The sequence below is a fragment of the Crocodylus porosus genome, unplaced genomic scaffold, assembly GCF_001723895.1.
Source record: "Crocodylus porosus isolate Cpor-Errol unplaced genomic scaffold, CroPor_comp1, whole genome shotgun sequence".
Classification (NCBI taxonomy): Eukaryota; Metazoa; Chordata; order Crocodylia; family Crocodylidae; genus Crocodylus; species Crocodylus porosus.
This window is the reverse complement of record NW_017728886.1, coordinates 178,530,155-178,544,890: the sequence shown is the minus strand read 5'-3', so window position 1 is coordinate 178,544,890 and position 14,736 is coordinate 178,530,155. Positions and strand designations below refer to the sequence as shown.

General features: G+C 42.9%; 1 protein-coding gene across 1 annotated transcript in view; it reads left to right on the top strand.

The window, feature by feature from the left end:
* The window catches only part of GNAL (G protein subunit alpha L), a 191,532-nt gene that overhangs the window by 154,910 nt on the left and 21,886 nt on the right, over positions 1-14,736 (top strand). The window contains exon 6 of the mRNA XM_019545823.1: positions 10,740-10,794. Within this exon, the coding sequence (XP_019401368.1) occupies positions 10,740-10,794 (55 nt within the window). The remainder of the gene's footprint in view (positions 1-10,739; positions 10,795-14,736) is intronic.

The window sequence follows — 14,736 nt, the reverse complement described above, 5'->3', positions numbered from 1 at the left end:
CGCCAGACCCCCACAACTGCCAAGGGCACATGCCTTACTCTCCTTCACCAATCCTCTGCAGAAAGTAGGACAGGGTAGCACCTTAGTGACTTACTCATTCAAAAATGCATATGCTTTCCTAGATGATAGCTCTGAAATTGTTCTGTTATAATCTTTCTGTGAAGCACCTGATGAAGTAGGCTGTCCCTTATGAAAGCATATGCAATTTTTGAACAAGGTAGTCTCTAAGCTGCTACCCTAACTTGCTGGTACCTGATTTCTCTCTAGGCCCCGTCAGAGAACTTAGATAAATTTCTACACTTGGGCAACCGCCTATGCATATCCATTGTTCCAAGACACTCCTGCTCAAATAGATTACTGTGAAAAGGTTAAACAACCAGTGTTGTCCCTAGTTTGGGAGGGACATGGCTAACGACTTAAAGTACATATTGGATTCCATGTAATCTGAAGCGATGTCCACAGTGTAACAGTTTTTCATAACAACTGCAGAATTTCAACCAGAATTCAGAAGTTGCACAGAATGAGAGTCCCCACATCATTGTACTAAGATAAGCTTTCAAATAAAAAAGAAAGCTGGGTTTGGAATATCCAGTAGAGAGAAGCTTTGCTTTCTTTTGACATCCTTCCAACAACCTTTAGCATTCCCAAATGAGATTGCACTGAAGAGTGTTTCTGGTACGTAGTTGGTGCTCATAAATCTGATGTACTTGATAAGTCCAAATATTAACAAGACTGTTGCCCGTAGTTCAGCTTCCATTAACTTAAGTGTTAAAGTTTTTATTGAAAGAAGCAAACTAAAGACTTTTCTGTGGAATTTTTCTGTCTGCTTTTGTGAGTAAAGTGTAAAACCAAGATCCTGATTAACTCTGACATATTAAAGACCCTACAGCCAAATTCTAATTGGGTAATTAAATTCAGCTTATTTAAATCCCCTGACATTTCAGGTATTCTTCACTTCCTGTCCTAAGCTGGTGTATAGTGTTGCTATATGATATTAAATAGTTGTTTCATTCCACTGTGCCAGTGAAGTGACCGTTAAGTATCATGTATCAGTTTAAGTTCGCAAAGCACTTTAGGATCCAAATCTTTCCTAGATATGTAATAAGATCTTAATGTTTTTATTTTCTTTTGACCCTCCATAGAAAGAAGCTGTTCTGACTGCAGAATGTTCTGTATGTGTAGCCTGTGTTACAGAGATAATGAGAATAATTCACAGATTGTTGAGCATTTATAATGTGGTATACAGGTTTCCCTCGTTTTAGGCTGCCCATGCGTTCCTGGAAAACGGCACATAACTTGAATTCACATAAAGGGAACCCACTTTACAATGTAACAAATAGGGATATGTTACAAGACCTCAGCTGTACTGACTCCCAGACCCATTTCTAGCACTTTTACAAGACAATTTTGGTACTCACTAACAGCAAACAGTACACACAAGCACAGGGTGGTGGTAAATGTTACCATAATGGAGATGGTAACTACAGTAATATGTGTTGCAGACAACAAGTGAGGAGCACACATCCACACAAGAGACTATATTTTCGTGCACAGCACTCCCAGGATGCACTGCACAAAGCAGCTGACTACGGGCTTCCACCACAGTGATTGTATAAGGGTGAATTTACCTCACATACGATTAATTTTAATAATAATTTCAATAATAAACTTGAATTTCAGTTATGCCAGTATAAGTCAAATGTTACCCTACTGAAGTTAACGGAATTACACTTGTGTAAGTGAGATCAAAATCAGGTTCTATATATACAAACCCAAATATCAGATAATAGATTTGCTTCTGTTTTGGCTTGTGTTTGGAACAAATAAATCTGAATCATTTTCACCCTTAGGAATGAAATATGACTATAAACTAGGGTATATACAGCTGTTGGGAACAGGAGAGCAGGCTAGGGGAAAGTTAGAACACTTTAAAATTGGCCATCCAATCTAACTTCGTTCGACCAGGTGTGGACCTTACAGTTGGGGGTGTAGGCAGAAGTAACAATTTTCACCTGATATAGTGCAGGAAGTGGTCTGCATGACAGATCAGATAAAGATGTTTCAAAACAGAGCCTCTTCTGTAACTTCTGTCTGCCTGCCTACCAGCCTGTCTCTGTTTTCAGAATGGGAAGAGAGAAAGGGAGCAGAGGGAGTTCAGTCTGAGGGTTTTTCAGCCCCTGCTGGAGGGTGGGGCAGGTAGTGCCCCCTCCCTCCCAAGGTTGGGAGGGAGCTCCAGTTCACCCATCCCACCCTCCAGCACCAGCTGTGGAACCCCTAGACTGAGCTTCCTCTGCTCCCTTCCCCCTCCCATTCTGAAAACATCGCAGCTTCCCTGGGAGGAGGGGCCATTGCTAGGGGAAACCACCTGTAGGCTGCAGCCAGCCATAGGTGGTGGAAGGCCAGGACTAACAGGAGTTAGCTCCTTTGCTCCAGAGCCACCGCCACGCCACAATCAGCACCCCCACCATGCTCAGAACACTTCCTGCAAAGTCTTCTCAGTTACACCAGGGAGCTGCACTTCTGTCTGCACTCTTGGATCCCTAGTTAGGTCAGTCTAAGTGCAAACTGTAAAGAAGTTCCAGGAAGGTTTGATCAGTCTAAAAATGGCTGACCTGATCTAAGTTAACCCTTCCTCCAAGGTAGTGTAATTTACATTGGGTTGGCCATTTTTCACTTCCCTAAACTTGTGTACAGTTCCCAGGGCTAGGAAAGCCCAGCAACTGCCCTCAATTCCAGGGCTGAGCTTTTCCTACCTACCCCCTCTGGCATGGACTATTTTTAGAGCCCAGTCCCTCACCCCTTCCCACAACCCCCCCATCTTGCAAGCCATTCCCAGTGCTGGTTTTATCATTGTTTGCCAATGCCAGGAGCCAAGGAAGTATGTCCCAATGTGCAGAGGGCAGAAGGAATGGTGGGGGGAATCACTTCACCAAGGCAGGGTTGGGGGGCTAAAATATCCCCTGGTCCCCCTCAGGGCTTCCTGCAGACCCTGTAAGCCCCATTGATCCCACCAAACCCTCCCAGACCTCATTGACCTCCAATAGATGCTGTCTGGCCCCCAATCCCTCCTGTGGACCCTGCCTGCCTCCCCATCCCACCCTCAAATGCTACCTGGCCCCCTGAACCTTCCTGCGGATCCAGCTTGCCCCCTAATTCTCCCAACTTCCTCCATTAGCCCCTACATCCTGACTTACCTTAGATCATGTGGCTCTTTTTAATTCAGTCTATCCTTCCCCTAGCATCTCCAAATGTCTGTACCAAGCCCTAGTTTAGCAGAAATTATCTTATTCCTCTTTTTCCTTAGTTCTTTGCCCTTCTCCTTCCTTAGTCCCTGAGATCATGCACTGGGGAAGAGAGATGAATAAGGGTCTCTATGGGTCCGTACTGCTAAAGATATATATTGCAGTCTCAATGCCATTGTTTCTTGTTAATCCCTTTGGGTGGATGGGAAAGTAACACTGTTCAGTCCTTTTTGTTTCTTCAATTAAAAAGGCAAATTATGAAACAGGATGAAGTTACTACAGCCATATCTAGCACATTTAGTACAGTTGAATAACTTTTCCTGTATTTTTTAGGTTAGTGGCTTCAGACTCTAGTGAAAAGTTATAGGGTCTTTCTGCACAGAAAATAGCAAGAAAAGACAAATTTACAAGTGAAAGAGAAATTAAACTGTAAGTGAGGGAAGCTGAAAGTGAATTTAAACTGAATGCCTGTTTCTAGGTTGTTTGTTGTTTATATAACAAAAAGACTAAAATGCTGTGTCATACAAGTTCTCCAGAATCAAGTTATTTTTCTTTGTACTCCTCAAGCCTGCCAGCACTTAAATTAGTTGCATCAGGGCGCTTTTGGTTGGTTGAGGGGCCCCTTTGGTTCAGTTAGCTATTGACCCAGTTTACTTTTAATCTTTCACTGCTTCTAACTCCTTGATCTGTGTTTCTCTGTAAATTGGGGTTACATTATATTTAACTGGGGTTAAAATAGTCCCTCCCTCAAGGATATTGAAATATGTGGTTTAATAATATTGGTAAAGCATAAGCATATATAATTGTTTTTTGCTTTGCTGTTTAATTGAGCCCTACTTGTTTCAGGAAATGGGGTTTGATGGTTAGTGCAAGCATACTAATAAGATGGCAGCGATAGCTCTACCTATATCTAGCTATTTTTATCATGGGTGGTCTAGTACAGAAGTTAGGATGATCAAGCACTGTAGATACCAGAACCAAGAGAGATGATTATCAATAACACCAAAGGATTTCTTTGATAGTTTTTTTTAAGAAATGCATCCCCCTCTCTCCCCCCCCTTCATTCAAATTCCAGTTCACACATTTGTTTATCCCTGTTGGCTGATTATTTGGCCACAATAGTTCATAAATTGATCTCTTTTAGATTGGACTATTGTAATTCACTGCACTTCAATGTAGGCCAAAGGTTCGTGAAAGAGCTACAGGAGGGACATAATTCAGTAGCCCAGCTCCTTAGTGGGATGTGATGATATTTTACAACCTACAAAAGCATCCTTAAGGTTACCATGCTTTGCTGTTCACTGTCACATTATATTGTTCAAGGGTCTGATAAGAAGTCCTAACTAGAAGTCCATAGGAGTGTTCCCACTACACCAAATTTTAAAAAAACAGAAGACCATTGTAATCTGGAGAGGATCTGACACTTCTCAGCAGCAAGGCCAAGAACCTGGGGACTCCTCCACAGATGAAAAGGGGGGAAGAGTCTTCCTCTGGCATCCAACCATGTTGTTAAGACTCTTTTTAGTATGGCGTTTTCCAAAGACAGTTGACATGTTGCTGTGAACTGTAAGAGGCTAAATCATGGAACAACTTAGCAAGGTGCTTCTGTTTCTCTAAACAGATCCTATCATTTCCAGTATCATATATGCAATCCCTCGTTACCACAGTGACAGGAACTGTTACACCTGTATATCGCTGGAAGAATAATACAGAATTTTTTATTTATACTCTGACAAGTTAAGGGCTATCAAAGTAAATTCAAGCAACATGCATTAAATTTAGATTCTATTGATATTTCCTTTCGCATTTTTCCTGTGGAGTTCATGCTATTAAACATATGAATATTGTTCCAGTGAAGAGGCTGTAACATGAGTTACAGCAGTAAGGGTCTGTCCAAGCACACAAGGGAAAATGTGGTTTAGTACATGCTGCCCTCTAGGGGCCATCCTCTTATCTACTCTTAAAAATTACCATATGCATTCAAGAGCTTCCAAAACAGTTCACCTTTTTAAAAGCCCAGGTTCCACTCTCCTTGTCCTGTAGCATCTTGCACACTTGCAGCTGCCTGCTCAATCTCCCATCTGTAGGTGTATTTGGCAGTTGAAATAGGTTCTTTTAAATCCTGGACCACGAACAGGAAGTGCAAGAAAAGACAGAGTCTCAAGAGATGATGCAAAAAAGTAAATGTGATGCAAAAAACTAATTATGCAATTAAAAGTTGCATAAGTAAATGTGAAGTTTAGTAACATTCTCCAAGTTTGTATTAAATATTTTATTCTGTGATCATTTAAACAACCAGAAATATTACATGTTAACAATGCAGAGTACTATAGTATCTCAATTTAAAACAGATTCAGTCTTACTGATTTTTTTTCTGCTTAAATATATATCTAGTTAATATTTCAAAATGTCTGAGACTATAAAATATGTAGCTCAGTCTCAGAAAGCAGGTATCTCCAAGGAATATGAGCGAAAACTAAGAAATCAGGAATCTGCGTTCCACTGGTATATAATTCCCATTTCCAGTTTCTGGTCATGAAAGACTTCAAAGATTACAGACTTGTCGTAGATGAAGGATTGAATATTGGATTGCAGACCCTTGTATTGTTGAGTAAAGAAGAAAATATTTTGCTGTAGCATCGATTTCTTGTTTTAAATTGTAGCTGTTTGATATTACCAGTTTGGAGTGTTAAGATAATACTCGGAAAGATGTAGCAGTGGAAAGATAATAGATGAAACAGTTGAAGGAACATAACAAATGTAAGTTGTTATCACTCTTAGCAGTTTATCATACAGTGTTCCCAAAATATTAAGCATCAAAATACACTGATGTAGACGTAGTAAAGTTTTCAGTTTTTATTGTGTTCCAAAGAACAAATAATTGCCTTGTTCTTTTGTTTATGGTAGGAGTACCTGCCTAAAACACTGATTCTCCACCAGGATGTCAGCATACCCTAGGGTGCCACAAAATCATTTTAAGGATGTCATGGGATGCTGCACAATATTAGTACTTAAGTGTACAAACACTTGCACAGGATTCACTAGATAAACCCAGAGATTACAAATAGGAATCTAGCGTCAAAAACATTTCTGACCTGCCATTGTCTTTCTTTGTTCTTTGCTCTATTATTTTTCCAGTGTCAAAAAAAAATGAAAGCAAAGAGCTAGTATTTCCCAAGGGATGCCTTCAATGGTTTGATGGGTGTCTGGAGTCTAAAAAGCTTGAGAACCACTGGTCTAAAATAATTTCATAATTCACCTAATTAGAAATGGATTTTTTTCATAGTTTATTGTTTTCTGTTACTTGCGTATTTAGAAATCCTCTTTTCAAAAATATGATTCTGGCCACTACTGCTCTTCAAATTGTCATGGTTTTTTTAGAGAGAATAATACTTCTTCATAGTTCCTGTGTGCACTGGCATGCAGATCTGAAATCTGTGCTCCTCTGTTCGCAGCTTGCATAATATCAAATTTAGAGATTGCTTGTCAAACTAAATGTTGGCTGAGTTTCCTAGGAAACTCACGAAGATTATTTATAAAACTAAAGATAGGCATAATAATAGATATAATAGTGTCAGTAGCTCGTGATTATTATTTTTTTAACTTTACCAATCCAATTTTTTACATTCTTTAATTTTCCAGGGAGCTAAGCCAATTAATTTACAAACATTTTCATATATTATCAGCATTCCCAGCAGTCCATTCCTAACATGTGATGGAGTCGGTTGTTCTTATGAAATCTCATGTCTCTGAACCAGTTAGTCTCTCAGGTGCAACCGTGTTCTGCTTTCTGTCAGAGAAACATGGCAGTTTACATGTTGAATCCACCCGAGGTTTACCATCCTGTCTCTGAGAGTAGCCAGAACCAAGTTTCTTCAGGTATGAAAAGCCTATAACAGGCAGATGTGACATAACCCACTCCCTCTGAAGGTTTTTGTTATCCCTAGTAGTAGCAGCCTTATGGGAGGACAAACCAGGCGACTGCCCAGGGCCCCACACTTTATAAAAATAAAAATTAATCACACTGAATATTTGTATTATCAATACTGTATTAAGATACTTTCACTGCAGGTTCATGGATAGGACAAAGTGAAATTGAAATAAAAAAATGTCCGACCTGCTTATAGGTCATCAAAATTCAGCCTCTAAAAAATGACTCTCTTGCCCAGGGCCCCAACAACCTTAAGGCCACCACTGTTAGTGATTTTCTTAAATTTAGGTGCAGGGCATTGCATCCCTTCCCAAATTTGTTAGTGTTTTATCAAATAATTATGAATATTCTTATCTGTAGAAATGCCCAGTTGAATCATGCTAAGTTATTGGCCTCAGTAAAACCCTGTGGCAGAGTGCCACAGTCAAATTGTCATGTGTAGAAAAAAGTGTTACTTTTGGTCAGTTTTGAATTTGCCCCTTTCAGGTTAATTGAATGTCCTCATTTTCATGTGTCATGAGATAAGGAGAACAGAAGCTCATGATCTACATTCTCTGTACAAGTCACTCTTTTATATACTTTAACATGTTCCCCACTTCTTCCCCATCTACGTTTAGGGTAAATAGTCCCCAACTTTTCAGCCCCTCCCCAGATGAAAATTTTCCTATGTTCCTAATTATGTTCCAATGTCTCCCAATCCTTGCCTGAACCTCCTCTGATTTGAGATGATTTGACCCACAGTGCACGCAGGAATGCAGATGAAGATGTAACGCTGATTTTCAGATAATGGTGAATGATATTTTTTGTGTTATCCACCATTCCATTGCATATGCAATTTTGTTTTTTAGACTGCAGCTGCCCAATAAACAGAAAAATTCATAGACATTTCCACAGTAATGGCCGGGCCCCTTTTTGTGATGATATGCTTACTTTCAGAACCCTAGAAGGTATAAAAGTAGCTCAGGTTGTTTCTGTCTACTGTGAATTACTGGAAATTGGAACATTGTCAGCCATGTTGCTCATCATCTGTCTGGATTAGGCTCCTCTGAATTCTTCACAACTCTTTCTGGGTTTGACTACCCAAAGTGATTCTGTGTCATCTGCAAATTTTGCTACCTTAATGCTCACCTTCATTTCTAGATCTTTAATGAATTTGTTTAACACAACTTAAATCAAACTTTAAAACCTGGGATACGAGAGAACCAGAGATTCGGGAACTCGACTTGAATGACCAGCATAGGCTGAGTCATTGCCTGTCAGCAGAATAATCGAGAGAAAACTCCACATGGAGGTGTGGTTCATTTGTTTGGGGGGTGTTTCTTTTTTTCTTTCCCTCCTCCTCCTCCATTTCCTCTGAGTCTCTCCTACTGGCCTTAACTAAACGTTTTGCTGATAATATATATCAGTTTTTAAAAAATCTAGCTCACTCTCAAATAACACTGACTGCAGGGATAATAGTAGGAAAAGCAGTAAAAATTTAATCACTTACCTCCATGCTCATTAAAGTGAATCAACTGAGAGCAGATAAGGCTATTTCAGGGTAGTTGTAGCTGCTATAATTAAATATATGTGATAAACATGAGTTTGCAGGATTCGTATCTAAAGGCTTGGGAAGTTTATGTTGGGTTTGAGTTTTAGTTTGTCATTATTTTGCAGTTATACTCTCTTTATATAGGATTAGATAGTGATATCATAAACACTAAGCTGTGTCCTCATGCTGGGATAATTCAAAAGGAAAAGTGGGGGTTATGAAAGAGAATACTCATTTAAAAATCAAATATCTGAAGTTATAGCAGTGGAAAAAACAATCAAAAGTAACATTTTATATATTGTATTTTTTCCCTTTAAATTTGTCTCCGTGGGAAACTGTTTTGAGCATAACATACAAGCTTTGGCAGGGTGGTTTTTTTGCAAGCAGTCAGTGTGTGTGAACCCACTTGTTTAAAGTGAGTCACACTGAGAGTCAAGAGTTCACCATTTTTTCCAGTTTCCCACTGCAATGAAATATATTCCACAGGCACACCCTTAAAAATTAGGAAAGGAGGGGGGATTTTCCAGTTAATAACGAAACCTTGATTACATTATAGTATGTTGAACCATTCAATGAGGGATCCCTGCCAAAGATTGTACACCCAATAACCAGCTAGAAATTAAAGAAAGAAGTCATTTAGGCAGTCCCTGAAAATAAGACATCTAGGCTCAAATAAGCAAATTTAAAAATCCATAGAACAGGGATATTGAAAGGGCAGGAGAGAAGCCTACATATTGTAATTACTTGTATAAATTCCGAGTCATATTATCATCATATGCTCATCTCCTTATGTTATAAAACACTCTTTGTACATTAGTAAAAATTAAAATAATTTTAGAAGGTATGTGGTAAAATTAGTCATTCACTTTTTTGATGTTTCTAGTGCTTCTTTACTTGTACTGTATCTGTTTCACTCAGCAGGAAAATGCAAATAAACAGTATAGTTTCATTTCAATTTCCAGTCAGTTTTGCTCTCCAATTGTGTGTTTTCATGTGTCCATTGCAAATACAGTAGGGAATTATTTGAATCTGAAGCTGCGTGTGTGTTAATGAAAAATTCAATTAACTTTATTCTACACTTCTTTTATAAAATAAACCCGTTCTTCCACCTTTTTTAACCAACATGCAGATTTTAGAGCTAAACAGCGCTGCACACAAATACATAATATCCTGTCAAATTGTGTAGATGTATAGGTTGTTTGCAAAATCCTTATTTGCCTTTATCCTATTTGGTTGTTCCCAAGTGTTGTCACTGTGTATCAGTAGGAAGTATTACCATGTTTTCTTACATACAGCATGGCCCAGAATAAGACGAGCAACTTGTTTTTGAAAGGCAGAAAGGGAAAAGGTTTTTCCAGGATGATGGCTGCATAGAGCAGGGACAGGGCCTAGACTTTAGCTGATTTACACTCCCTTTCTTGCTCAACTAAGACTGAAGTATTGGGTATTGCTGAAAACTGGTCTGCATGGGTAGTCTAAGATTGTGAAAAGAGCTAAAGAGTCTCCATGGCTGTGAAATAAGAGAAGAGAGACCAGAAGGAGCTAGCAGACAGCAAAACTGCCTGAAGAAACTAGTGAGTTAGTTGATTGGTGGAACATTAAAAAGGAGAGACGATCCTTAACACCTGCTAAATAAAGAAAAATGATCCATTAAGTCAGTTGTCTCCCTGAACTGCCTATATACAAATTCCACTACTGCTGCTGCCCCATGGAACAGGAATCAAGGCGAGGTGCTTCTCCTTCGGAAAAAAATCAGCTTCCCCCTTAAGATGCACAGCACAATTTGGGGGGGCTTATTTCTTGGGGAAAGGTATATATGGTATGTGAAGTATTAAGGTATACTGAAGCAAGGACTGGTTAATAAGAAGTTGGGTACAGAATACATATACTCAGTGAAGGTAAATTATTTAGGTTTTAAACATGAATCTGTCCTGCATTAAATGTGTAGAGCCTAAAACTTGAAAAGGTCACAAAAATTATATTGTATAGTATTCAAGAATTTGCATGACTAATTGGAGCTGTGTTTTTCTTCTAGCTTTCTAGAAAGAATTGACAGTGTCAGTATGGAAGACTACACACCCACAGATCAGGTGAGTAAAACTGAAGGTGTTATGTTCAATACTGCAATAATATACCTAGCACTATAATATTCCATCTCAAGCAGGATAGAGGATTGGCTGAAGAAGAGAGGGCTTTAAACTAGGTTTAACAGGGGATGGAGACAAAAGCCCCCTGATAAATAAAGAACAAGGTAATTTGGATACATGCTTCTTATGAAATGGATTCATCATAAGGCATCTTAACAAGTCTATAAGAGATACCTAAAGTGTTTATATACTAATGTAAGGCATAGGGGAATAAGCAGGGAGAACTGGAAGTCCTAATATGCACGCAACTGTCATGGAGCGGGGACCCAGGAGCGGCCCTGATCTCTCCTGGCGCCCCTACCATGCCATGTTGTCTGTTTAGCACCCTCGTTCTCGCCCGCCACGACTTTGATGGTTCTATAGTATTAATGGGAGGCTGCCGTTACTTGACCCCTTGGACCCAGTGCTCCCACCGTTCTGGTCCCTGCTCTATCTGGATAGATTCTGGTGCACCCCTACCCTATGGGCACCGCGTGGCTCCTTCCACCCCTAATACCATGCCCCAAGCCTCAGAGGTGTTCCGGCCGTTATCGTGTCTATACTCTTCCTTAGTGACCCCTTCTGGGGTGTCTTACTCGTATGCTCACCCTCCCCGGGCCCTCTAACCTTGTACGCGCCCTCTCTGGGCCCTCTAACCTTGTACGCACCAGGCGCTCAAGTCATACGCTCGCCCTCCCCTGGGGCTTCTCTGTAGGCTTGCCCCCTTCTGGGCCTGTCTTCCGTACCGGCAGTGCCCCACTGGGGCCTGTCTCCCCGCACTCATGTGCTCTCGCCCGCACTGGGGCTTTGTTTCCCATGCTTCCCGCAGTCCAGTTGCCCGCACTGGAGCCTCGTCTCCCACGGTTGGCGCTCAGGTTGCCATAGCTGTACCTGGTCCCTTGATCCTCCTCATGGGCCTTATGCCCACTGGACTTTACTCCCGATGCTGCCCCTCTGGGCTGGGGTCGGGACACCCCACTAGCTCCTCCCGTCGTCACCCACACTGGGCTGGGGTCAGGACACCCCAAAACACAGCACCCCTCTGCAGCACACAAACAGCTGTGCCTTCCCTGGTACCAAATTACTGTGCCCTCCCAGGGCACCAGGTACCCCCCTGCTACTGGGGAGCTCCCCTGAGGCCTCCTCCAACCCCTACAGCCTCTCCCGGTCCTCCGGTGTTACACACACAACCAAACTGAAACAAACCCATGAGCCAACCGGCTGTAACCCAAAATAAGCCTCCTGGCCATAACATAAATTCTGTGCAACCCTGGCCCTCCTTCAGTACCTCCCTGTCAGGGTTCTCTCTACCCCGTATCCTCATGCCGACGCTCGGACGGTCAGGCTGCCCTGCCCTGCCCTGCCCTGCCGCAGAGCTGCCGCTGCTCAGGCTGCCAGAGGGAACTGCCTGGTAGGCTTCAGCCTGGGCTGTTTATATACTCCAGGCCCTGCCCCCCTCCCCCGGTCAGCTGACCAACTGCAGTTGCCCCAGCAACCGGCACCTGTATCCCTCCCTAGGAGTAGGGCACCAGAGTGCCCCTGTGACACACCTCCCCCCTTAAGTTCAAGACTCACCAGGGTCGCTCTTCCATTTTGCGAGGTGTGGTATCCCTCAAGGGTTCTTCTCTTGGCCTTTCATTCGACCTTCACCAGCTCACGTACTGGAGGCGGAGGTTTTTAGGCGCCTCCAACTCGCCTTTTCCCCAAGGCACACCACGTGGGATTTTTTGGGATGTACCCGCCACAGGTAGTCCCCCCAACACTAGCCAACCGTGGTAGATTGCGCCCTTCACTTGCTAAGCTTCTGTCTTCCCTCCGAAGCCTCATTTCCTTTTCCCCACCACCTGGGTCCTTTCTTCCCGGTAAGTTGTCGGGTTCTCTCCCTGTCTTCCTGGATGTCTTGGAGCTTGCCCCATATCTCCCACTGGCACTTCAGTGCCTTCTGGGCATCTTCTTCACTCCAAAATTCCACTCTTCCCTGGCCAGTGGATCTCCCTCCAGGCCCCTCATAAATTTCTACATAGGCCACCTTTCCTATTCTGGCCTCGAGGATCCTTTTTAGTGTCCTCCACTTGGTATGTCTAGGCAGGCTATTCACATATAGCTGAGGTCTTCTCTTAGTCTCAGTTGTTCCCTTAATTGATTGCTCCTTCCTCTTTCTCTCCTGACCCTCAGCTCTATCTTCCTTCTTGGGCTGAACTGTTCCCCTTTTCATGGGGCCTGTTTCTGACTTCTGCAGTCTTGGGCTGCGGATTTTCACGGTCTTTCCTCTGTATACCGGGCAGGAGGTCTCACTCTGAGGGGGGATACATTTGTCTATCCTTGTTGTTTCTCCCCCTATTAGGTTGGTTATTTCTAGCTGCTCTGACTCCCGTACGGCTCCTTCTCCCTTACTCTGCCAGAAGGATAGCTCCCTCAGTTGATATCTTAACTAGTTCATCTCTTGGGCGTGCGAGTCCCGCCACTGGTCCCACCTTAGGTCCCAATATTTCTGGGCCCCCGACAGAGCCTCCCTTTTTAAGGCCTCCAATTTCTCTTTTAGGGGGCTCTCTTCCTTAGGACTCCTCCCTGGCTGTTCTGGCCCAACTCCCTCTCTAGGGCCTTCCAGATTCTTGGCCCTGGGCAGTTCTTCTCTCTAAGCATCGCATAAGTTTGGGCCAGATGTTCTCAACTTGTGCTTCTGCTTGCTTCAGCGACTCGATGAGTAACCCCCTCTCATGTAACTCAGATTTAGCGGCTCTCATGTATCCCGCTAATTGAATTTCAAAAGCCTCCAGCCTTTCCCTTAGGGTATTCATATTCTTCACAGCCTGCAGTTCCTGCCCTGCTGTTCCCCTCTCCTTTGACCTCCCAACTTCCTTGAGCTCTCGGATGTTTATGGCCATCTGATTATTTGCCTCCTGCAGTCTCTTATTGTCAGCCACCAACCTCTGAACCTGTTTCCTCGCAGTTTGCAGTTCCAGTTGTAGCTGCCCTTTTTCTGCCTCTATGCTTGTTTCTTTGGCCTAGCTATCTTTTAGGAGAGTTCTGAGTGACTGGGCCTGTTCTCCAATGTGGTCTTTTTCTGTCTCCAGACTCTGCACTTGAACCCTTAACCCATCCTTCTCTTTCTTGCAGTCTGCTAGCTCCCCTTCAAGGGATAGATATTGGTCACGCAGTGTCTCATGGTTTACCATAAAAGCTTTTATGTTTTCCATTTCACGTGCTATCACCTTGCTATTTTGCTCAGTTTGGGTACAGCTTTGACTTAGTTCTTCTTGCAGCTGATTAAGCAGATGTTCGGCCCCCAAGCATCTCTCTTGCCATCTTTCCAGGTCCTCATTTAGACCTTCTATTTGGTCCACTTGGGTGTGGACTTCCTTTTGCAGGACTGCTATTACACCTCTGGCCACTTCCAGCTTCTGCTGCATCTCCTATTGTTCCCCTGCCTGTATTGTACCACCCTCAGGAGACTGTGCCATCCAGGCCGTCATTTCCGCCTCATCTGCTGCAACCTTTCCTCCCTCTCTTGACCCTTCTGAGCCTCATGAGCAAGCAGCCATTCTATTTCCTGCGTTTTCTCTGCCTCTGCTGCCATCAGGCATCGGATTTCTTTTCTTCCCCCTTCTTTCTTCGTTCGTTCTTCCCTTTTAAGGGACATGGGTTCCTTCCCCATGCACGGCCAGCTTCCCCACCAATGCACCACTTTGTCACAGAGCGGGGACCCAGGAGCGGCCGTGATCTCTCCTGGCGCCCCTACCATGCCAAGTTGTCTGTTTAGCACCCTCGTTCTCGCCCGCCACAACTTTGATGGTTCTATAGTATTAATGGGAGGCTGCCGTTACTTGACCCCTTGGACCCGGTGCTCTCATCCTTCTGGTCCCTGCTCTATCTGGATAGATTCTGGTGCACCCCTACCCTATGGGC